Source organism: Cibotium barometz, chromosome 65, assembly GCF_041138505.1.
Source record: "Cibotium barometz isolate CiBa-2024 chromosome 65, ASM4113850v1, whole genome shotgun sequence".
Taxonomy (NCBI): Eukaryota; Viridiplantae; Streptophyta; class Polypodiopsida; order Cyatheales; family Cibotiaceae; genus Cibotium; species Cibotium barometz.
Window position 1 is genome coordinate 16,554,429 of NC_141110.1, and position 23,669 is coordinate 16,578,097.

At 47.0% G+C, this 23,669-nt stretch overlaps 1 protein-coding gene across 1 annotated transcript in view; it reads right to left on the reverse strand.

The window, feature by feature from the left end:
• Positions 1–23,383, reverse strand: part of LOC147602967 (transcription coactivator) — a 58,995-nt gene extending 35,612 nt beyond the window's left edge. Inside the window, exons 1-3 of the mRNA XM_086797267.1 lie at positions 23,198–23,383; positions 22,988–23,080; positions 22,771–22,875 (exon numbers count right to left, since the gene is read on the reverse strand). Coding sequence (XP_086653393.1) covers positions 22,771–22,875; positions 22,988–23,080; positions 23,198–23,308 — 309 coding nt within the window. The 5' untranslated portion in view covers positions 23,309–23,383. The remainder of the gene's footprint in view (positions 1–22,770; positions 22,876–22,987; positions 23,081–23,197) is intronic.
• Positions 23,384–23,669: the final 286 nt, after the last annotated feature.

Sequence of the window (23,669 nt, forward strand, 5' to 3'; positions counted from 1 at the left end):
GGGGGGGAGGAGGGGGGGGAGAAGGGGGTGGGGAAGGAGCCGCTACCGAAACCGGAACGGGGACGGGAGGAGGCGAAGGAGGAAGCGAGGCGGGAGGGGCGGACAGGGGAGGGGGGGGTGGGGGCGAAGGAGGGGGTGTTGGCATCTCCTGGTCCTCAGTCGGCACTGGGGTCTCCTCCTGGAGGGGAGCAAAGTTGTTCCTCACGGGAAGACAGTGATGCTGAGTCTGTGGCTGCTGCATCGGTCTCTGGGCGTGTCGCTGGGGCTGTCTCCCTCGACGGCGCCCCTGTCCAGGCTGCCACTCCGAGGTCTCTGTGGGCTGAGCAGGTGTCCTGGAGGCTGCCTGTCCAGCCGCATCTGTGGGCGGGCCATCAGGGGCCTGCTGCGGTGCAGGTCGGGGTCTCCTGCGAGGGCAGGCGTTGGCCAGGTGGGCGACCTGTCTGCAAATAAAGCACTGGTTCGGGAGCCCCGAAAACTCCACTCTCTGATCAATCCATCCCCCTCCTATCCTAGCTAGCTGAATGACCTTCGGAAGGGAGGAGATGTCAGGAACCAAGACACTGACCGAAGGTAGCCCAGCTGCTCTAGCCACCACTGAGGCTGCAGTGGGGCCAATCTCGAGCACCGAGCCCACCAGTGCTCCTAGCCTCGAAAGGAGCGGAAGGTACTCACGGCGAAGTCCAGGGAAGCAAACAGTAACATGGAAAAGGCGCTCTCCCTGCTCGGCCGCTGCGGGGTCAAAGCCATGCTGCCAAGGTCTGAAGAATGCCCGAGCGCCCCTGATGTCAAGGGGACTCATGGCAAGGACCTGGGCCACGCTCTAGGTAGTCTCGAACTCGATCTGGTAGTGTCCACGGCCAAGATCCTGAACGTCCAGGATCTTGCCCACATCTTCTTGAAGAAGGCGGGCCTGAAGAACATCCTGGATCTCCCCTCTACTGGGGCGAGTGCCCACTATACGGCAGATGGTGGAATGTGCCTGGAGGCGTTCCACCTTTGCGGCGAGGCTCGCTTCCTCTTCTGGCGAAAGAGAAAGCCTGATGGGGGTATCCTCAGGGGCGGTCGAGGGGGCTGCAGAAGAGTCCCTCTGAGGTGGGGCGGGAGGAGCCTCCATCAGAGTCTGAAGCTATGGCGAAGGCGGAGCAAATGCGATACCTGCAAGAGCCGAGCTGCACACGAAGGGCGGAGAGGGAAGGCGGAAGGATAAAAAGAAAGGAAGAACCCCCAAGGGGCGAAAAAACCAACAAGAAGGGGAGGGGGGGGGGGAGCAGCACGAAAGGAGAGGCAGGGGGAGAGAGAGGGCTGGCGGAGGGTGGGGGACGGGGCGCTGAAGAGGTGAGAGGGGCGCGATGGCGAGTTGAAGGGGGGCGGGCGCTTCAGCGCGAGAGAGGGCGAGAAGGCGAGATGAAGGGGGGCGCATAAGCGAGGGCGGGCGGGGGGGGAGGGAAGGCGACGGGCGAGCAAGCAGCGCGAGCACGGGTGAAGGCGGGAGCTTCAGCGAGCGGGATGTTTCCGTGTAGTATGGGAAGTTGTGCGTGTCTAGTTAGAGAGGGATTTGTATCACTTATTTATGAGTTAGGACTCAGGCGAGGCATGGAGACTATTCCATGAGCATTCACCATCACCAGCCATTACCTCCACAGAGATTTGGGGTGAGTATGCAGCATCCCTGTACACAGCACCAGGACAGCCGCCCCTGCCAGACCCATCGGAGCCATGCCCAAAGACATGTGCTTTCTTTACTGCTGAGATGGTAAGGAAAGCTATTGACCGGATGAGGACTGGGAGAGCATATGATCATGATGGTTTGGTAGCAGAGCATTTTATTCATGCCAGAGATATGCTTGCAGAGCTTATTGCTATGATGTTTAACCGAGCCATGTGTGAGGGTTTTCCTGAGACTTGGAATATGTCCACGATTGTGCCTATCTTCAAGTCAGGGGATCCCATCCTTCCTGGGAATTATCGTACCATCATGATTGGTCACACATTGGCTAGATTATATGCATCTATTCTTGAGCAAGAGTTGAGTAGATGGGCAGAGAGAGAGGGCATACGTGCATCAGGGCAGGCACGGTTCAGGAGAGGTTTCTCCACTCTCCATATCTTGACACTCAGAGCTATTATTGAGGAGGACAAATTATATGGCAGGAGGATTTATTGTTGCTTTGTGGATTTCCGCAAAGCTTTTGACACAATACCGAGAGCCAGACTGATGTGCAGACTACAGGAGATGGGAGTGCCCACAGAGCTGATTTGGGGAATCATGGTTTTATACAAGACAGTTGTGGGGCAGGTACGTACTACTCAAGGTATATCTGAGATGGTTCACTCCACTATTGGGGCGAAACAGGGCTGCCCCCTTTCTCGCACCTTATTTGGGATGTATGTGGATGAGGTTTCGGACTATGTAGAGCGGGAGGGTGACAGAGGAGCACAGCTAGCAGGGACATGGATTCCGTTGTTAAGGTATGCTGATGATATTGTGCTGATCTCAGATTCTCCAGAGGGGATGCAGCGTCATTTGGATGCATTGCACACGTTTGCACAGGACAGTGGATTGTCTGTTAACCTTGGTAAAACCAAGGTGATGGTGTTTAACACCACAGCACAGTGGGTTAGGAGGTCAGTACCCACCTTTACATATGGTCAGGAGACAGTGGAGTATACAGATGCATATACTTATCTCGGTGTGGTTTTTAGTGGCCCACTATTTTCCTTGAGGAGAGACCAGAGCTTATGCAGCATTGGGGAGACTAGAGAGGATGTGTTCGCAGGTTCAGTTTCAGGAACCTCGAACAAAGCTCTGGCTCTTTGACACTTTGGTCACTTCAGCCATGTTGTATGGAGTGGAGATATGGGGACCCTCAGTGGATCACCACAGCCGAGCTGGTAGCACTGATGGATGGAGATGTATGGAGAGGCCCTTGGTTTCTATGATTTCCCGGATGATTAGGGCCAAGGCCTCCGTACCACATGATATTATCCGTGCAGAGATGGTTGCTCCCCCGTTGGTAGTAGAGGCACTCACTTGATCAGTCTCCTTTATACATAGCACTCGGGCTCTCCCTAGAGACAGATATGCTCGCTTAGTCCTGGAGTCTTCACGACAATTGGCATCACAGGGAGACAGATCATGTTGGTATGCACAAATGACAGCTTGGTTCCAACTGCATGGCTTTAGTATGGACAGGCTACCTCCATTTCAGTACTCCCTGGATGCACCCTCACTCTCTCTCACACAAGCAAAGATTACCAGACTCATCAGGCAGGATTTGACTCAGCTGGACACTAGGAGGACATGGATACAGCCGACACAAGAGCTTGGTACGAAGATGGCTTTCTATAGAGATCATCTTCTCCAACTCACGGAGGATGGGTTTGTGATTAGACCCAGCTACATGGATACTCATCTTTCGCATGGGGTACGGTGTGCTATTGGTCAGATGCACACATCCTCACACCAGCTAAAGATTGAGACTGGAAGATTTAGAGGAGTACCAGTTGAGGCCAAGATTTGTCAGTTGTGCCAGATGGAGCCAGAGACAGAGTTACATTACATATGTCACTGTCCAGTATATTATGAGATAGGAGGCCGTTTTCACTGCCTGTTCAGAGTTGCCTGTTCAGAGAGGGTTTCGGACCACTTTCCAGAGTCATAAGATACCAGGATCAGAGATGCCTCGGATTATACTTGCTGGAGCTGCGTAGACATAGAGAGGGTCTCTTGAGAGGGAGGGGATCAGAGAGGGAGAGACACCTACAGAGGCAGATTACAGACTTCTTTCGACCAGAGATTGAGCAGTCAGCAGGCCAGCATGCATTGCAGCTAGCCCCAGAGTATAGCCGCACCAGAGGTAGACTGATTGATCGGGCTATAGAGTTGGGGCGGTCCAGGCACCCCAAGATGAGAGGCCCATCTCGACACCGGCGGAGACTACAACAAAGGATCAAGACCATACTAGCACGGCATGGGAGACGTCCAGTCAGAGTACTAACCATGGAGGACATTGAGGATATCCGCCATCGACCGATGAGAGACATCTTTGGATAGTGATGTATATAATGCTTACCTTTGTTGCTGGAGTTTTCCTTCCCAGATGTTATCCATTAGGAGCTCCTAGTACCTTACTTTTCCTCATAGTTATTGTTTCAGTTTCAGTTAGTTGTTTAGTTGTTTTAGCTTTTCTTACACAGACATTGTATCAGATCCACCAATTCATAGGCCGACTTTGGCCTCTCGTAGACGTTAATATATCTCTCTCTCATACATCGCCATGTTCCAGACTATATCTTTTATACACGGGATGCGGGAGCTCCCACTAAATCGGGTATCTCACGCTGCTTTTGAGGCATCCAGACAGCTTGCTGAGGAGGGACATACCTGGTCATGGTACTCCCAGGTGGTACAGTGGATACCATCACACAGGATTGATATTGACAGATTACCACCCTTACAATACGACCTAGCTGCACCACACAGATGCCTCTCTCAGACAGAGAGGAACAGAGTCATGAGACATGACATTTGGCAGGGCCACATACAAGAGACTTGGCTATCTCCCAGTCAGCCACTCCCAACGAAGATGCTCTACTACAGGAGACTTGGCTATCTCCCAGTCAGCCACTCCCGACGAAGATGCTCTACTACAGAGACCACTTCTTGAGCACCTCCACAGACGGCTTCATCCAGCGACCACGATACTTGGAGGTCCACTTATCACATGGAGCCAGAGTAGCCGTTGGGCGACTAAGGGTCTCATCACACCAACTAGAGATCGAGACTGCGAGAGCAGCACGCATCCCTCGAGCAGAGCGCATTTGCAGATTATGCCAGACGGGGGTAGAGACAAAGGAGCATTTTGTTTGCCAGTGTGGTGCTTTGCAGGAGATCAAGGCATGCTATCCTGAGGTTTTTAGAGGGACCACATCACTTAGACAGACCTGGGAGAGATCGGACCAGAGACAACTAGGCAGACTACTACTAGATCTTACTTCAGACACCCGCACATCATAGCGGAGGAAGACAGTTCCAGTTGACTGACTTCTTCCAGAGATTGGCACCAGTAGCCCAGCCACACATTGGGAGTGACATCTCAGCGAGCGGAGATTCGAGCTAGGCGACGACCCAGACTAGCCGGCTACCAGACACCACGGCTACACCACAGAGAGATCGCGGCCATCCAGTCTCGACACCAGCAGGAGGTCCAAGAGCAACTGGCACATTTTCGCTCTGATCCAGGACGCATGTTCCAGACATTTACGGCATCCTCAGATCGGATGTATGACATATTGTACCCAGACTATGGGACTGGATGGAGTTAGGAGTAGATAACATATCATACTTGTATCACCCCTTCAGCATATAGAGATGCATTAGTAGCCCTAGTACTCCATCCACACCCTCTCGTTTGTACACCACCATTGAGTCCCCTATGGTCGTGTTGTCATACTTGTACATTTTATTCTCACTCCACATTTTCCTCTTGATGACGGGAGGAACATCATTGTACTACTTGTTTGTCTCATAGGCCAATTTTGGCCTTTTGCAGACGTTCATATCTCTCTCTCTCTCTCTCTCTCTCTCTCTCTCTCTCTCTCTCTCTCTCTCTCTCTCATACATCGCCAACAATAAGGAGGAGATGTGTTTTTATGTTTGAGGGCAGCCAAGTAGAGGTCTCTACATCTTATGTATATTTGGGGATTACATTCACCAACAGAGCCGGGCGATTCTCTATGACGCAGGCAGCCCATGATCGACTCACCCGAGCCTATGCAACCTTGGCTATGCTAGAGAGACAGAGCCATCAGGCACATTTCTAGGAGCCCCGTACAAAAGGGTGGCTTTTTGACACTTTAGTCAACCCAGCCCTGATGTACGCAGCCCCAGTTTGGACACCAGGCTTGGCAGCCTCCACATGGAGCCAGATAGAGTGCCCATAGGTCATACTGCTATCCCGGATGGTTCGTAGCAAGCCATCCGTTCCCCATGACATTGTGAGAGCAAAGTTTGCTGCACCACTGATGCGAGCGGAGGCACTCTTTCAGACAGTATGTTTCTTGCACAGACTCAGTGACATGCCGCTGGACCGACTCCCACGCATTGCTTTTGAGGCATCCAGGCAGCTTGCAGAGTCAGGGGACAGTCGCTCATGGTTTACATAGGTAGTCCAGTGGCTCCAGAGTTTTGGGTATGATATGGATCGATTACCACCTACCCAGTATGATCTACATGCCCCACACCTCTCCCTCTCACACACTGAGAGGAATAGAGTCGTCAGGCAGGAGCTGATTCAGAGACATATCATGCGCACACGGGTGACACCATCACAGCCTCTCCGTACAAAGATGGCATACTACAGAGATCATTTCTTGATGCTGACTTATGATGGTTTCATTCAGAGACCGCACTACATGGATCTATATCTTCCACATGCTCTGAGAGTAGTGATTGGACAGCTCCGAGTTTCATCACACCCCCTGGAGATTGAGGCTGGACGAGCAGCCGGCATCCTACAGGAGGAGAGATTATGCAGATTATGCAGAGAGGATGGGGAGAGCGAGTCACACTTTGTATGCAGATGTCCATATTATGATGGGATCAGAGCCACCTACCCTACTCTCTTCAAAGGAGCAGACACATCTTTTCAGTCCATCCTGCAGATATCAGACCCCAACGAGTACTTGGGCGCTTCTTACTAGAGATATACCGACACAGAGAGCAGTTACTCCAGTCAAGAGAGAGGAGAGCCCAGATCCGACAGACTCAGCTAACCGATTTCTTCCAGAGGACAGCCATGCCAGATCCCACAATGATGGGCCGAGGAGTCACTTTGAGGAGAGCAGAGGAGATCCGAGCATTGCGGCGTCCACAAGCGTCCGGATACCAACCTTCCCACAGACATCGACATATGATCAGGGACATTCGGGCACAACACCAGAGGCGACTACAGGAGAAAGGACAGCCAGGACCCATTGATCTGGCGGCCATCTTGCATATCATTACAACCGGCGCTGACATGTATGACATATTACACCCCCCCCTCACCACAGGATGGAGCTGACTAGGAGCATGCCTGCATTGAGCATCGTTGTATCACCCTGGCATATAGTTGTGCATTTACCCCAAAAGTGCTCCATCCTTATATGTACATACATCCCGACCTCATAGTAGCAGTTTTCTTCCGGTTGTTGTATTGTGCACTGAGCACCATCTGATACTCAGAGATACCACATACATTGTACATGGTTTTGTCTCATAGGCCAGTTCTCTTTGGCCTGAGAGAGATGTTAATACAATCTTTCTTTCTTTCTTTCTTTCTTTCTCTCTCGTAAAATGAGAGTCAAAGATCTTAGCTTTCAGTTTTCAGTTTTAGTTTACTGTTGCTTTTTCTTATTTCATCCATGACGAGATTTCATGGACAGTATGTATACATCATTTCGGTTTTCATAGACCCTTTGGGTCTTTTGAAGATGTTAATATAACTTTCTTTTTTTCTTTCTTTCTCTCTCTCAGCAAGTTTCCCAGTGATATCCCAACCCCAAAATGGGTGGTATGATGAACTATGCAAACCACTTGGCTTCGCCTCTTGCTCGAGAGGGAACATGAGCTAATTTCAGCACGTGAGATGCAACACATCTTCCATAGACTCACTTGTCGAAACATGTGCACATTTCTCGCTAGACAAGAACAAAAACTAAACCAGCTCTTTTCAAGCAAGGATAAATTAGGAGCTTGGCCCATGTTTGAGGAAAAAAAAACCCCTAATAACACAAGCCCTAGCCTCTGAGAAGCCAATGCATGACAATTGTATGATGTGCAAAACCAGTCTATACCACCACAAATGTCACACATCCCTTGGCTCACATCATCTTACCTCTTCGATTCTCTCAATGTCACTAGGGCTGTTAAAAAAGTGCATAATGGGAGAGCAAAAGATCAATGCGAGAAACACTACAAGCACCACCAGTTGACTCCCATCAAAGCACTTTGCGAAGGCTTCCCCCCTCTTGGACCACCAACACTATCTTTCCCATCCACAAAGCAAGTGATCTCATGGACCCAAGTAACCACACAACTATCATGATTGGCCACACAATGGCCAAGATCTATGGAGCACTATCCTTTTGAACCTTCGGACCCTTTCTTATCCTCAAAAAGATCAATGATGTCTCCATGAAGCTTAAGCTACCAGACAATTCGACTATGCACAATGTCTTCCAAGTTTGTTGGTTGAACCTCTAAATTGGTCCAAGCTTGCAGGAAATCTCAAATGAGCAACAACTCGACGTGGTAGACGAAGCCGAAGTCACTGAGCCTGAACAAATTCTCCTCCACAGATGGAAGCATGGATCTAGTCGAAGACAAAGATAGTTCTACACGAAGTTTAAAGACCGCAGTACCCATGAAGCCATATGGCTCGACAAAGAGTTCTTCCCAACTCTTCCTTGACACACTGGCTCTACATCAGTGCAACATTTTTCCCCCTTTTCCTCTTGTCACCCTTGCAGGCATAGCTGCCTCTACCTCCTTTTCAACACCTTTAATATCCAGATGTAGACCTCCAAGTATCAATGCAACTTGCCCAATCAGAGTCCGTGAAACCAACCAAATCAGCACCATTAGAATAGGTGATGCCATAATGAAGAACTCTCAAGGCTGCCTGCTATAATGAGACCTTTGAAAGAAAGTGAAGCAAATATAGAACAAAGATGTAGGCCCAAGTAAAAGACCTGTAAATGCTGGAAACTGATGTTTATTGCCAAAATCTGAGCACGAGGGAAGCCCATAGGTGCTGTACAATGGTGAGACACAGTAGCAACTACTAATGACCTCAACTGAATGTTGAAAAATGAGATAAATTGGGGGAAAGGGAGCCAGCCCTTATATATTCCCCCAAGGTGTTGGCCGGTCAACTGTAGCAGGCCGACAACATGGCAGTAGCATAAAATGCCTAAAAATACTAAAAATGGTTGAATAATCTCTGCTAAGATATGCTAATGCAGGGCCTCATAAATGGCCAATACAAGCATGAAAAAGGTGATGTAGACCCTCTGGAGATGATAAAATCCAACATCTCCTCTTCGGCACCAGAGGGGCGGTCCAATACCAGCACGCTGAAGTAACACCTCCATAGTAGCTCTCGGAAGTGGTTTGGTGAAGATCAGCCACATTGTCCTTGGTAGAACAGTAGGCCAGTCGAAGAAGGCCCAACTCGATCCAGTCGCGTACAAATTGATAATGCACTTCAATATGCTTGGATCGTCCTCGTATCACAGAATTATGTGCTAGAGCAATAGCACTCTGAGAATCCGAGAAAATAGTAACCGCGGAAGTGTCGGCACAACACAAATGCTCTAGAATTTGATGAATCCAAAGTGCCTCAATAGAGGAGAGAAGGTAGGATTTATACTCAGCCTCGGTGGAAGAAGCAACAACAGTCCTCTGCTTTTGAGACTTCCAAGAAACCAATCCAAAACCAAGCATGAAGCAATATCCAGATGTAGACCTCCGAGTATCAATACAACCTGCCCAATCAGAATCTGTGAAGCCAACCAAATCAGCACCACAAGAGTAGGTGATGCCATAATCTGAAGTACCTCGAAAATAACGAAGAACTCTCAAAGCTACCTGCCAATGAGACCTTCGAGCAGCTGATGAGAACTCGCTGAGGACACTCATAGCATAGGAGATGTCTAGACGAGTGTTGGCAAGGTAAAGCAATGAGCCAACAATCTGCCGATCCTCTGTGGAATCCACCAAGGGTTTATCATTCTCCTTGGATAACTTGGCATTGGGATACATGGGACAAGAGAGAGGTGTACAATCTCACAACCCATAAAGTGTGAGCAGCTTCCTTACATAGTTCTGTTGAGAAATGAAGATACAGACTACAGTCATCTTTCTGCCAAACCTCCAGCCCAAGAAAATAATGTAGAAGGCCAAGATCAATCATCTCAAATGTCTCTGAAAGAACCTGTGTGACCAACCCAATATCTGAGCCAAAAAGAATGAGGTCATCAACATACAAAACAATGACACAGATATCTACATCAAAAAGAAGCACATAGAGATTACTGTCAGCATATGCCCTCTCAAAGCCAAGAGATAACAAGAAGGCATCAATCTTCTGATACCAGGCACGGGGTGCCTGTTTGAGACCATAAAGAGCCTTCTGCAGAAGATAAACATGGGTGTCCTGTCCCTGAATCAAAAAACCAGGAGGCTGCTCAACATAGACTTCCTCCTCTAAATCTCCATTCAGAAAAGCGGATTTGACATCCATCTGGAACACAGGCCATTTGAAGTGTGCAGCCAAAGCCAAAACAATCCTGATGGCAATATACTTGGCTGTAGGAGCAAATGTCTCATCAAAGTCTTCACCTGCCTTCTGAGCATATCCTCATGCAACAAGGCAGGCTTTGTACTTGTCCAAAGTACCATTTGCATGAAACTTGACTTTGAAAATCCATTTCACACCAATAACACGACGATGTAAAGGCCGTGGTACCAAAGACCAAGTGTTATTCCTCTCAATAGAGGCCATCTCTACTTCCATGGCTTGCCGCCACTGCGGCTGTGAAAGAGCCTCCTCTGGACTCTGAGGCTCATCAATCTCCTTGAGAGAACTCATGAGAGCATAATTCACTGTGTGATGAGATGTGGAAGCCCGGGATGAACGACGAGGGCCAGGGGTGGTGGTAGAGATCTGGTTATAGAGTTGTGCATCAGTGAGACCAAAATCTCTAAAGAGTTGTTGAACCCACCGAGGTAGGCCAGCCTTCCTCTCAAAGCATGAAGAAGAAGATCCAACTACAGTAGAGGACTCATCCAATGCTGCTGGAAGTGATGATGAGGTAAGCACTGGTGAGGGTAATCCCGGAGTCAAAACAAGACTCATAGAGGGAATGGGAGCTGCAGAAGCTGATGCAACGGGAACGGGTGACTGTAAAGGGGCAACTGGCACCGGGGTTGCAACAGGGGGAGGAGAAGCTGGACGTGGAAGAGGTAAAAGATCACTAGCATCTGCCGGGAATGGATCATGCATCAGGCGGAGAGGAATCAATGCCAAACAAGCTCTCATCAAATCAAGCATCATGGAAAATGATGATGTCATCCACCCCCGGATTCCAGAAGCGGTACCCTTTGGATCTCAAACTGTAGCCTCTGATGATCCTCCTCTTTAACTTCGAGGCGAGTGTGGTCCTTTTCTTATATGGGACATGCACATAAGCAACACAACCGAAAACATGAAGATGAGATACAGAAGGCTTGTGTCCTGTAAAGGCCTCCTCCGGAGTCATCCCCTCAACCGCTTTTGTGAGAGCGATCAATGAGATAAACTGAGGTAGCCACAGCTTCACCCCAGAAAGCAGGAGGGAGACCTGCATGATGCAACAAAGCACTAGCCATCTCTTTGACGGTCCGGTTCTTTCGTTCCACAACTCCATTCTCCTGAGGAGTGTAAGGAACTGTAGTCTATCGGTGAAGGCCCTTCGAAGCAAGGAAGTCATCAAATGGTACAAACTCGCCACCATTATCAATCCCGAGAAATGAAACTCTACCCCCAGACTGATTTTCCACCATCGCGATCCAAGTCTCGAAACTAGCAAAAGCATCTGACTTGCCAACCAGAAAACATACCCAAACTTTGCGAGTAAAATCATCCACAAGAAGAAGAAAATATCGAGCCCCGCCAAGAGACTCAACCTCCATAGGTCCTGCAAGACCTACATGTATAAGCTCCAGTCTTCGGGTTGCTTGATGAGTGGCCTCCTCTGGAAACGCATCTCGATGATGCTTGCCCATCATGCAGGATGAGCAGATGTGTGAGAGAGACTTGAGCTGAGGTAACCTGCTTAGAATGGAACTTCTGTAAGGCAGCAATGAATACATGACCAAAGCGAGAATGCCACAAAGAAGTATCTGCCTCAAAAACCAAAGCCAACAAGGGTGAGAAAAGCTAATGAATATGGGAATCAATGTGAGGAATACCTGGATGAGAGAAACTCAGAGAGGAAAGATTGGGAATAGAAACCACCTGTGGAGCCGCGGGAGCAGGGGATCTAGGCTGTGATGGTGCTAAAGAATCAACAAGAGAAGGAGCAATAGTAGAGAAATCTCGTGAAGCCGTGTCATCTGACAAGAAACCTTCTCTGAAGAAAAGGGGCTGAAAAAATCATCAAGTCCTCTCAGGCTATGCACAGCAAGAAGAAAGGGAGGTAGGGTGGGAAACTGAAAGGAGACAAGAAGATCTCTCCAAGATGTAGTTCCTTGTCCTCAGCACCTAGAAGAGGGCTTCAGCAATCAAAGAAATCAGAAATACAACAGTCCCAAGTGTCAGATGAAGAAAACGCAGCACTCTTGAGGAAGCCTCTGCTCCCAAAAGAAAACACAGCACCTTCTACGCTGAAATTTGCAGAAAACGCAGCAAACTATCGAAGCCTCTGCTCCAAAACAAAAGACGCAGCTTTCTTCTGCTCCAGGTCAGCGTTTTGCTCTGATACCATGAAAGAAAGTGAAGCAAATATAAAACACATATGTAGAAGACCTGTAAATGTTAGAAACTGATGTTTATTGCTGAAATCTGAGCACGAGGGAAGCCCGTAGGTGCTGTACAATGGTGAGAAGCAGTAGCAGCTAATGACCTCAACTAAATGCTGAAAAATGAGATAAATTGGGGGAAAGGGAGCCAGCCCTTATATATTCCCCTAGGATGCTGGTCGGCCAGCTGTAGCAGGCCGACAACATGGCAGTAGCATAAAATGCCTTAAAAATACCAAAAATGGTAGAAAAATGCTGAATAATCTCTGCTAAGATATGCTAATGCAGGGCCTCATAAATGGCCAATACAAGCATGAAAAAGATGATGTAGACCCTCTAGAGATGATATAATCCAACAACCTTCAAGCGACTGATGAGAACTGGCTAAGAACACTCATAGCATAGGAGATATGTAGACGGGTGTTGGCCAGGTAAAGCAATGAGCCAACAATCTGCCGGTACTCTATGGAATCCACCGAGGGTGTATCATCCTCTGTTCCATGCGGAAGCTCTGGAGAAGAGAGAGGAGAGAGAGAGAGAGAGAGAGAGAGAGAGCTGAGTATTCATTGTATCATAAAGTACAAAAAGGTACAATGTTCTTGCAGCCCTTGGCTCCCTTCCATGAAAAGGTGTAAGTACCTAATCTATGCCTAAGTCTAGACCTAATCTATGATCCAGCCAAGCAAAGGGGCTGAATGACTAAAACAATGAGCATTGTTTGCTTTTATAGGCTGGACATGACATAATACACTGGCCGACTGTTGGTCCACCAGCTTCCTAGACAAATATCATGAACCTTGCTGCAGTCAACTGGACATACTCCTGTAAAAGCTGGCCGACAACCCTCATGTCCACCCTCAGTCAAATCCTTGCCAAATCAAGAACACATGCTCCTAATCTCTCATTCTGATCTGTCTTTATCTGGTTGCTCTCCTCACGATTAGCTCTGAGTTCAGCCAGTGCATGTCTTGCACATGACATCCCCCTCTGCTAAACTTGATGACGAGATTCCAATCTGTATTCTTGGATGACTGTCATCGTCCCATTCTATTCCTGGAGTTCCCCTCTCATCCTTTCTCTCTGGCAACCTTTTCATTGAACACCCGGCTCCAAATCCACTCTTAACTCTGATGAAGATCCATGCACCTGTTCCATCCACTCCCCATTCCGTTCTTGCCCTATCCCTGAACACTGTCTCTAGTCTTCTTCCCTGAGAAATGATTTTGGCACTCTCACTCCACCCCTTGGAGGATCATCCTCCCCTAGAACTGTTGCTTGAAAGCCTTTCTTGGTGTGCCCCAAGAGGCACCCAACTCACAGGACTACCATCCCCTTGGGCTTTGTGGAACACCACCAACCAACCTCTTGGGAATTCCTCCATGTCTTGTGTTCCTTGCCTTGGGCCTCATACTTGTGCACTTTTCTGTGCCTTGGACCTGTGCACCTTCATTTGGGACTAAATCAATGTTTAGCCTTGCTGATCATGATGCTCTGATACCAATGTCATAAGTGGAAACTCTAGGAGTCTTCTTTTAGCCCTAAACACTATTTGGGAACATCCTGATGCAAAACGCATGCAGAAGAGAGAGAAGAGAGAGAGAGAGAGAGAGAGAGATAGCTGAGTATTTGGTATATCATTAAGTACAAAAAGGTACAATGTTCTTGCAGCTGTTGGCTGCCTTCCATGAAAAGGTGTAAATACCTAATCTATGCCTAAATCTAGACTTAATATATACCTAGATGAATCTAGGAACATGCCCAAATTCACCTTATAAGAATGTGCAATTTATAACCTCATGGTAGTCATCCACAAGAGTCAAGACAATAAACCATCAACTCCATCATGCATAGTATGGAGTGGATACTACTACATTCCCACTAACGACATCAGTCCCCAATAGTGGATGTAGAACTTGGTATCAATATATGCTCCCACACACACACACATAAGAGCATACATTCATACAAAGGTCTGTGTACTGAGTTTCTGTCAAACTCTGGAGATATAGGGCAGACTCAGCTAACGAAGCCTAGCACTAAGGACCATAACAAATAGAAAGAATTATTACAACAAAAAGGTAGTTGATAGGGCATATGCACCCTAGAGATAGAAAGAATTAACACAATATCAACTAGTTGTTGCAACTTGGGCGAAAACTTCACAATGTGAAATTTGCATGTCTAGACCTAATCTATGATCCAGCCAAGCAAAGGGATTGAATGACTAAAACAATGAGCATTGTTTGCCTTTTATAGGCAAGACATGACATAATAAACTAGCCAACTACTGGTCGGCCAGCTTCTTGGACAAATATCATGAACCTTGCTGCAGCCAACTAGACATACTCCTGTAAGAGCTGTAGACAGCCCTCCATGTTCACCATCAGTCAAATCCGTACCTAATCAGCAACACATGCTCCTAATCTTTGGTTCTAGTTGCTCTCCTCAAGATTATCTCTGAGTTCAGCCGATGCATGTCTTGCACATGACATCCTCCTTGGATAACTTGGCATTAAAGCCAAGAGATAACAAGAAGGCATCAATCTTCTAAAAACAGGCATGGGGTGCTTGTTTGAGACCATAAAGAGCCTTCTGCAGAAGATACACATGTTGGGTGTTGGACTCACACACTCACACACACAAACCTGCACATTAGGGTTAGGTGCAGGGTAGAGAAGCTCACACACAGAAATGAGAGAGAGAGAGAGAGAGCCAAAAGTGTGGTATCCACAAAATGCAAGTCAACCCTTGCATGTGTGCCACATCCATATAATATAGAAGTACAAAATATTATATGTTAGAGTGTCCTTTCACACTTGATGTCCAAGGGGAAAAACCACATGGGAAAAAGTGCCCTTGGTTAAGCCCTGTTCACACATAGCACTACCATAAGTGAGCATATGCCTACAAATCCCCCCTGTAGTGGCAGTGTGAACCTATACAAGGTAGCAGATCACTCTCTGTATGAGAGTAAGCCCAAAGCTTTGCGGAAAGCTTCAAACTTTTCTCGAGGTAAAGCCTTTGTGAATAGATCTGCAACATTATCCTGTGTAGGGCAATAAGATAAACTGATCTCCCCTGCATGTAGCCTCTCTCTGACATAGTGATAATGAATCTCTATGTGCTTGGTACGTGCATGAAATACTGGATTTCGTGCCACGGCCATAGCACTCTGGCTATCAGTGAGAATGGTGGTGGGTGTCTGCTGACACTCACGAAGATCAGCCAATAGTCTCCTCAACCATACACAATCTACTGTAGCTGTAGAGACTGCCCTGTACTCAGCCTCACAAGTAGATGTAGCAACAGTGGGTTGCTTTTTACTCAACCAAGATATGCATGTGTCAGAATATGCAGCGGAAATGATAACCAAACTTGGGTAGACAAGAGCAAGTAGACTGCAGAAAATAATCAGCACAAGAAACACAGAGAGATAGGTGTGTAAACTCTTCTCTATACACAAGATCCCGGAAAAATGAATGAGGAAGTGGTGGGGGCTGAGGGGCAATATATACAACTCCGTGAGGGCAGTCGGCCAGCAGCAGATAGTGCCCACGACTGGGAAAAACCCCACGATTGATAAAACAACAGTCGGCCAGCATACTGATGCCCAGTCGGCCAGCAGCCCAGATGCCCACGCCTGAAGAAAGTCCGGTCGGCCAGCATTGGGGTGCTCCTGGCATCACCTGGCAACCCTCCCACCACTAGGAAAAAATGGAAAAAATAGGGAAAAAATACGGGGAGTGTGGAAAAATGATATACGGGCGGACACACCCACAACAGAGGCCCTAGTGTATACAAATAGACTGGAGATGACTTCTAACACCCCCTCTCAGCTCCTGGCTGTGAAACCAACCCAAGGGAGCTGGAGTGCCGCCTGAGCGTAGCCTGAGGTAGAGACTTCGTGAAGAGGTCCGCCGCATTATCCTCCGTCGAACAATAAAGTAGCAAGATGTCACCCGCCAAGATCTTCTCACGTACAAAGTGATATTGTATCTCTATATGCTTGGTCCGGGCATGGAAAACCGGGTTCCGAGCAATAGCTATACAACTCTGGTTATCACACTGGATGACTGTGGGCTCCCTCTGTGGAAACCCAATCTCGCCTAGCAGCCTCCGCAGCCATACAACCTCACAAGCAGCACCACAAGCAGCCCGATACTCTGCCTCTGTCGAAGAAAGGACAATAGTTGGCTGCTTCTTGCTGCTCCAAGAAACTGCTCCTGAGCCGAGGGTAAAAGTGTGTCCTGAAGTAGATCTCCTCGTGTCTGGATCTCCTCCCCAATCTAAGTCACTCCAACCTTGGAGCTTGACTCCATTCCCTCTTGTGTAAAAGAGTCCCAGATCCTTCGTACTCTGCAGATACCGCAAGATCCGCAATCCTGCATCCCAATGAGTCTTCAATGGCGTCTGCATAAAAGAGCTCAACAGCCCCACGGAGAAGCTCAAGTCCAATCTGGTGTTCAGCAACCAGATCAATGAACCAACCAACTTCCGATACTGCGAGACATCAACTGGCTCACAAGGATTTGTAACGGTTAACTTTGTGTTCGGGTCCATCGGCGAAGTAATAGGCTTGCAGTTCTCCATCCCAAAGGCCTCAAGCAACTCATGAACATACCGCTGCTGAGAGACGAAAAACCCCCTCTGGGTCTGCCAGATCTCCAATCCCAAGAAGAAGTGGAGTAAGCCTAAGTCGATCATCTCAAACTCCTTTGACAAGGCAGCCTTCGTCACTCCAATGTGCTCCACATGACCGCCGGTGAGAATGAGATCATCCACATAAAGGATGATAAGTGTGACCATGCCGCGTTCCCGAAAGAGATACAGGTTCGGGTCTGCAACCGATCTCTGAAATCCAGTCCGAATAAAGAAGGAATCAATCTTCTGATTCCAAGCCCTGGGAGCCTGCTTAAGACGATACAAGGCCTTACATAACCTGTAAACCATCCCTTCCGATCCTGGAACAATAAAGCCTGGAGGCTGCTCAACGTACACCTCCTCCTGCAGGTCACCATTAAGCAACGACAAGAGGAAGAAGCACATCAAACATGAGCTCAAACAAGAAGAGGAAAGCAAGGCCCAAGTATGGGAACATGTGAGCATGGACCTCAAGGACATCATGAGCCACTGGGGCAAGATGGCAAGTACTATGGCAGCATATGCAACTACCAAAGTGGATTTACCACAAGCGTTGAAGTACAGCTCGAGACCCAAAGCATTGTCTCTCATGTGCAGGAGATCTAGGTGTGAGTCCCAAAGCCCATTTTGGTGAGTCTTTCTAAGTCGAGCGCGGAGGAGGATGAGGCTGCCAATGATAAACAATTCTCGAGGTAGTATCTCTCAAAGAAGATACTACCTCATGAACAACCACTATGCGTATAGACAAAGTCCAAGAGATAGGACCCAAAGCTAGTGGATATGGAGCAAAACATACAAATGGAATGGTATGGAAGTGGAGTACAAGTGTCTTGTGCCCCAATGCTCCAAGATCAGCAAGAGGGGATGTCACATTCATGTGTTAAATGGCCTAGCATGTGGACATGGACGTTACTTTGCAACCACCAAGATTAGGGGCAAGATATGGTCTGGTTTGGGCTGTTTGGACAATCCAATAGGCACCAAGAAGTGCACAAGTGGATGGGACACAAGTTGGACACAACATGAACACATTGCTTTTGGATGATATTTTTGGGTCAAGAAAGGACTGACCAGCATACAACCTACTATCAAATAATAAATTCCTATATAAAGACAAGTCAAGGGTCATTGTAAGCATAAGCCTCCAAGACAAGAAGCAAGGCAACAAGGGCATGTCAAGTAGATCATATGTTGGCCAACCAACATACGACTTACAATCAAATTCCTATATAAAGACAACTCAAGGGTCATTTTAAGCATAAGTCTGCAAGACAAGAAGCAAGGCAACAAGGACATGTGGATCACCAAGAAGACAAGTTGTGGAGGAGCAAGAAAGACCGCCCTCATATGCGTTAGAGCATGCACGAGTGGAGGACAGCCTAGAACCTTTTGTATGCACGATAGATAGGCACGCATCAATTGGATCTTAATCAAGAAGATCTTTATCGTACATATTCACGTTTTGGAATATACAATAGATTAGGGTTTACATCTCTTGCCTATTGTGTTTTCACAAGTGGTTGATTAGCGTTAATCTAGCATGCCTAGCATTAATCACAATTAAAGCATGCTTCAGCATAGTTAGCATGTTACAGTTTTTGTGATGAGGGAGACCTCACAATGAGTCTTGGGAAGACCAAGATCATGCTTTAACACCTCTCACACCGGGTTGCATTCAAATAATTCTTCATGTATAGAAGTGATGTGGTTGAGCATTTCTCCTTCTATGTTTACCTTGGGAGAACTTTCAATGGCTAATTTTCTCCATGAGGCCGCCCCCTTAGGCACGCATGGTGAGAGGCTATGTGGCCTTAGCCCGGTTATCTTCATATTGTTACCCTAAAGGTTTGATTCTCATTAACTCCTAAAGTATTACATATTAGTCACTAAGACTGAGTGTGTAGGACTTAGATTATATATGTAAAAAGAGCCTCACATGAAACATGTTTGCATGTTTGGCAAAATCATAGACTTATAGGTATGTTTGAAACATACATCTTTAGAATATGAAAGGAGAGCCATCATAAGAAGCAACTCAATAAAGAGTATCAGACATAATAGAAAGACCATTTCAACTTGTAACTGTTAGAAGATGCCTTATATCCTCTTTTTGTGCTTTTTGTGCCAATGGAGTTCCACTAGCTATTAAGAAATTAGATGGCAAGATTAAATAGTTGATATCATGCTTTAGTAAAATGGCAATTTGTTCTATTTTTGCAAACAAGTCAAAAAGAGCTAGAGGAGTAAGGGGGAGATTAAACAAGGAAAGTTTCAAAAACTTGTGGCATAGTAGGCTTTTACAATATCCTCAATAGCTTGGTTTAGCCTTTTTGTTTGTCCATCAAATTGAGGATGGTGTTGGGTGGACCCGTCCATTACAACAAAATGAAGAGGAAGATGTAAGGCCAAAAAAAAAGGGAAAAGCATTAGATATTTGATGGAGTTGAATAAGCAAAGGGGCAATCATTTGATGGCATGACATTGGACGGTGTGGGTGGAGGGATGAGGAAGCCCTAAGAGGAAAATGTTGATAATATGAAAAATATAGAATTTTGGATAACTCAAGAAGGAGAGCACGAAACTCCACCAAGAGCTATAAGAAAAGAAGAGGGAAATCACAAAGGAGCTTTACCAAACAAAGTAAGCAACCATGTTGGAAATCCAAGCAAAGAATGCGGGCCAAGGGAAAAAAGGCTAAGGAAGGAGATCAACACCACCTCTAAGTGGGCGGAAGTGGCCAAGAACCTCAACGAAATCTCCAAATGTATGGAGGCGTCAAAGAAGCAAAAACTAGTCCAATCTCTCCAAAACACGGTCTTGATGGCCACCCTAGAAGGAAAAAGAGGCACTCACAAGCACTACGTGTACAAGTCGCCAGCCTCCTCACAAAAAAATCCCTGAAGTAAGGCAAATGGGCCATATACCAAGAAGGTCATGTCATCATCACTCAGCAACACCCCGCATAGCGGTGCGGCACTTTACATGGCCACATGGAATTGCAATGAGACTTATGGTTCAATCCACGAGGCTTTGCAAAAACCTACACATCCATGCATCTAAAGCTCAACACTGTGAACTTTGAATCCATATAACACAAACCACTTGGGAAAGCACCTGATATGCTGTAAATTCTAGTAGCTGTGTTGTTGATATCTTCGTTGCTTGTGCTACTCTAGGAGAAATCAAATCCTTCATACTGCCTACATCAAACCTTGACACCATTCATGGAGGAGAAAGTGACTCCTCCGTATTGCCTGGATCAAAAACTTGACACCATTCACCTCACCAAAGCACTAGAGTCCTTCATTTGAAAGCCATCGGCCACCTACTGTCAATGGAAAGCCCTCTTGTAGAACTGAAATAGTAGGTGCCCCAACAAAACCAACACTAGCATTTATCATTGTATCTTGGCTTGCTATTGTTAATGCAAACATGCCATCATGTGATTCAAGTAAGTCATTTGAGCAAGCACTTGAGCTGCAGCTATCATTGGCTTCATACTTCAGAATCAAATCCCTGTGCCAGGTTGACCCTAAACTATGGTCAGTTACCTAATATGCTAGCAGTCTATGGTTTGTCTTAGCGTATGTACCCTGACACCTCGGGCAGCCCTCTCTCAGAGCTTTGATGTGTCTCTATGTAAAAGGTGATGTCCCTCTATGGACAATAGACGCACAATTACAAGATGCAAATATCATTTTTAGCATTGCCCTCATGCATCAATATGACCCTATCATCAGTTCGCAAAATCACACCATAATGATCAATCAAGGGCATTAGACCATGGTGGTGAGGTGAGACCATTGCTTAAGAGTGCTTAAGTTAGAATGAAAAAGTACCAAATGAAGATGGAGCATCTTTGAAGACCTCCAGCCCCCTGTTCCAAATAAGTAGGGGGCATCACATGCATCAACCTTCAGATGGATGTCCCAAGACAATTAAGGAATGCACAAGGTAGCATAGGACAAATAAAATTTAACCGACCCTTGTGAGCTCTCGAAGAAGGGACGCTGTCGAGGAGTGATTGTAAGTGAAGGTTAGGGTTGCACACATTGGGTAGATATAGGTAATAACGAGTCACCACCACCCGGAGGCACACAGTGTAGGAGAATGGACAAGCTGGGAGCAAGTAAAGACAGCACAAGTGCAAGTAAACAGAGAACATGAGCAAAACAAAACTCATAGTATCACCATTTGGTCACCGAAGAGGTCTTCCCCTATTTCGTGACAAGGTACAAGAGGCCAAGGTGCTTCATGTTGCCTGTACTGAGGCCAGGACTCGCGTCACCTACGGGAGGCCAGGCTTCGTGTCACTCGTACTACGTAGTGTGGCCAGGATGTGGAACCCACTGTCACGGATCCCAATTTAGGCTTCCCACTGAGCCAATTCCATGCTCCGGTAGACCTACTATTTACAGGGTCCAGGAATAGGAGATATATACATTGCATGATGCACGTGCACACATCTCTGCTTGCTTGAAACTGATTTCGCATGACTTGTTTTCAACGCATGTGCACGCATCTCTACTCGCTTGAAACTGATTTCAAGTGAGTCGTTTTCATGTGACGCATCTCTACTCACTTGAAACTGATTTCAAGTGAGTCGTTTTCATGTGACTGCTTGCTATGACGTGTCCAATTCACGGGCAAGGGACGACCACCCCTAAACCGTGCGAGTGTCCTGTATTTTGACATGGTTTGTGGCATGTGAACAGGTGGTAAGTATTCATTTAAACCCTTGTTTATTTTTTCTGAAGGTTTTATAACCTTCGCTGTTCACATTCATTAATATTGGGCACCGGCCACCATTGGCCAATGTCCGGGGCCCAAGGGACCCACATGTGGGCAGCCCAACCTTTGGGCACCCTTTTGCTCATGTGAACCCTCCTCTTTATTCAATGGGCACTAAAGCAAGTGCCCACCTTCATTAAAGGTGGGCTTTGCCACATGTCAAATGGGGGTTGGTGGACCCCTTCCACCCCCTTCACCAACCTATCCCACGAGTGCTTCTCTCCCTCTCTGACGCTTGAGCAGGCCTATGAAATGCCTCCCTCATACCTCATTTGGGCATCATCAGCCCTCAGCCCTCTCTTGAGCAAAATTCAACCCACTGACGACTTGTCCGCATTTAAGTTGCTGGAAACATCAGTTGGCAGCATCCTGCCAGATGGAAAGTGATGGAGGGAACTGGATGAAGCTGTAGTGGTTATCAGCTTGGTAAAGCACTGAGAGAACAGTCATGTAAAGAGTGAAATGTACCTTTATTCTCATATCAATAAAGCAAATAGAGCACAAAAAAAAGAGGGCAGGGAGGGGAGGGGGGGGAGGGGGGGTTGCATTTTAGCCATTGGGACCCAATGCAGTGTCTTTGTGCATGAATGTGTGTTTCAATTCCATTACTTTGAACAATCTTTGTGCATCTGAATGTTACTGACCTCCACCGTCGTTAAGAGATTTTCAAACTCTTGCAGTTTACTTTTGACTTTAAAATTTATCTTTTAATCACAAAAAATTCTTCTTTAGGATTCCCTCGAAAAAAAGAAAAGAACAATCTTGTAATCCAAAGAGGGAAGCCAATCACTTACATGGTTCACATCTGTAACAACACCTAGATCCAAGCAATCAGAAATCCAAAGCTCCGTGACAAGAGACTTTCCATCTTTCCTTGCAGCGGCACACACGGGATCATCCTGCCAGGAAACAAATGTACAAGGTTGTAATGTGCTGAAGCTCCCCAGCGCATCTCTCTCTCTCTCTCTCTCTCTCTCTCTCTCTCTCTCTCTCTCTCTCTCTCAGACTTACCAACAGAAAGTTTCGAGAGACGATGACGTGCGTGCAGGATGCATCGTACTTGTCGACATTGACACCCCCGTGCTGCTCTAGAGCCGCTGAGAGCTGAGAGTGACATGGCACGCGACTTAGTGGGAGGTGCATGCAAGCCCTCCCAGGCCCAAAACTGAGTTTAAATTGCATTGTGTGTGTGTGTGTGTGTGTGTGTGTGTGTGTGTGTACCTGGGTTTGTGTGTGTGGATCGAAGCCAGACAGTAGGAAGTGGACGCCTGCAAAGAGGGGAAGCGCATCATCGCTTTGGCTCTCGCTCGCTGCCTGAGTTGTGGCCAACATCGCTCCTTCTTGAGCTTGAAGCTACATTCTGAAATTGAAAATTCGAGCGGGGAGTACCCTTTTTTTTCACTTCCAATTAAGTTTTGTTTTTTTTAATACTAAAGGAGATTTCAAACCAAACCAAACAAGAGGGAAATCAGGTACCTAAGGTCCCATATGCCATAATCCCATTTTTTTTAACCTAAGGTCCCATAATCCCATTTTTTTAAACCTAAGGTTTTACATTGGTGCAAATCATAGTGCTTGCAAAGAGATGATCTACAAATAGCAACACTCCTCCCTCTCTTACTCATGCCCCAACCCTTTTTTTTCTCTCGAGGAAAGCATAAGGTAAGAAGTGATACTTTCAAAAATTGAGATA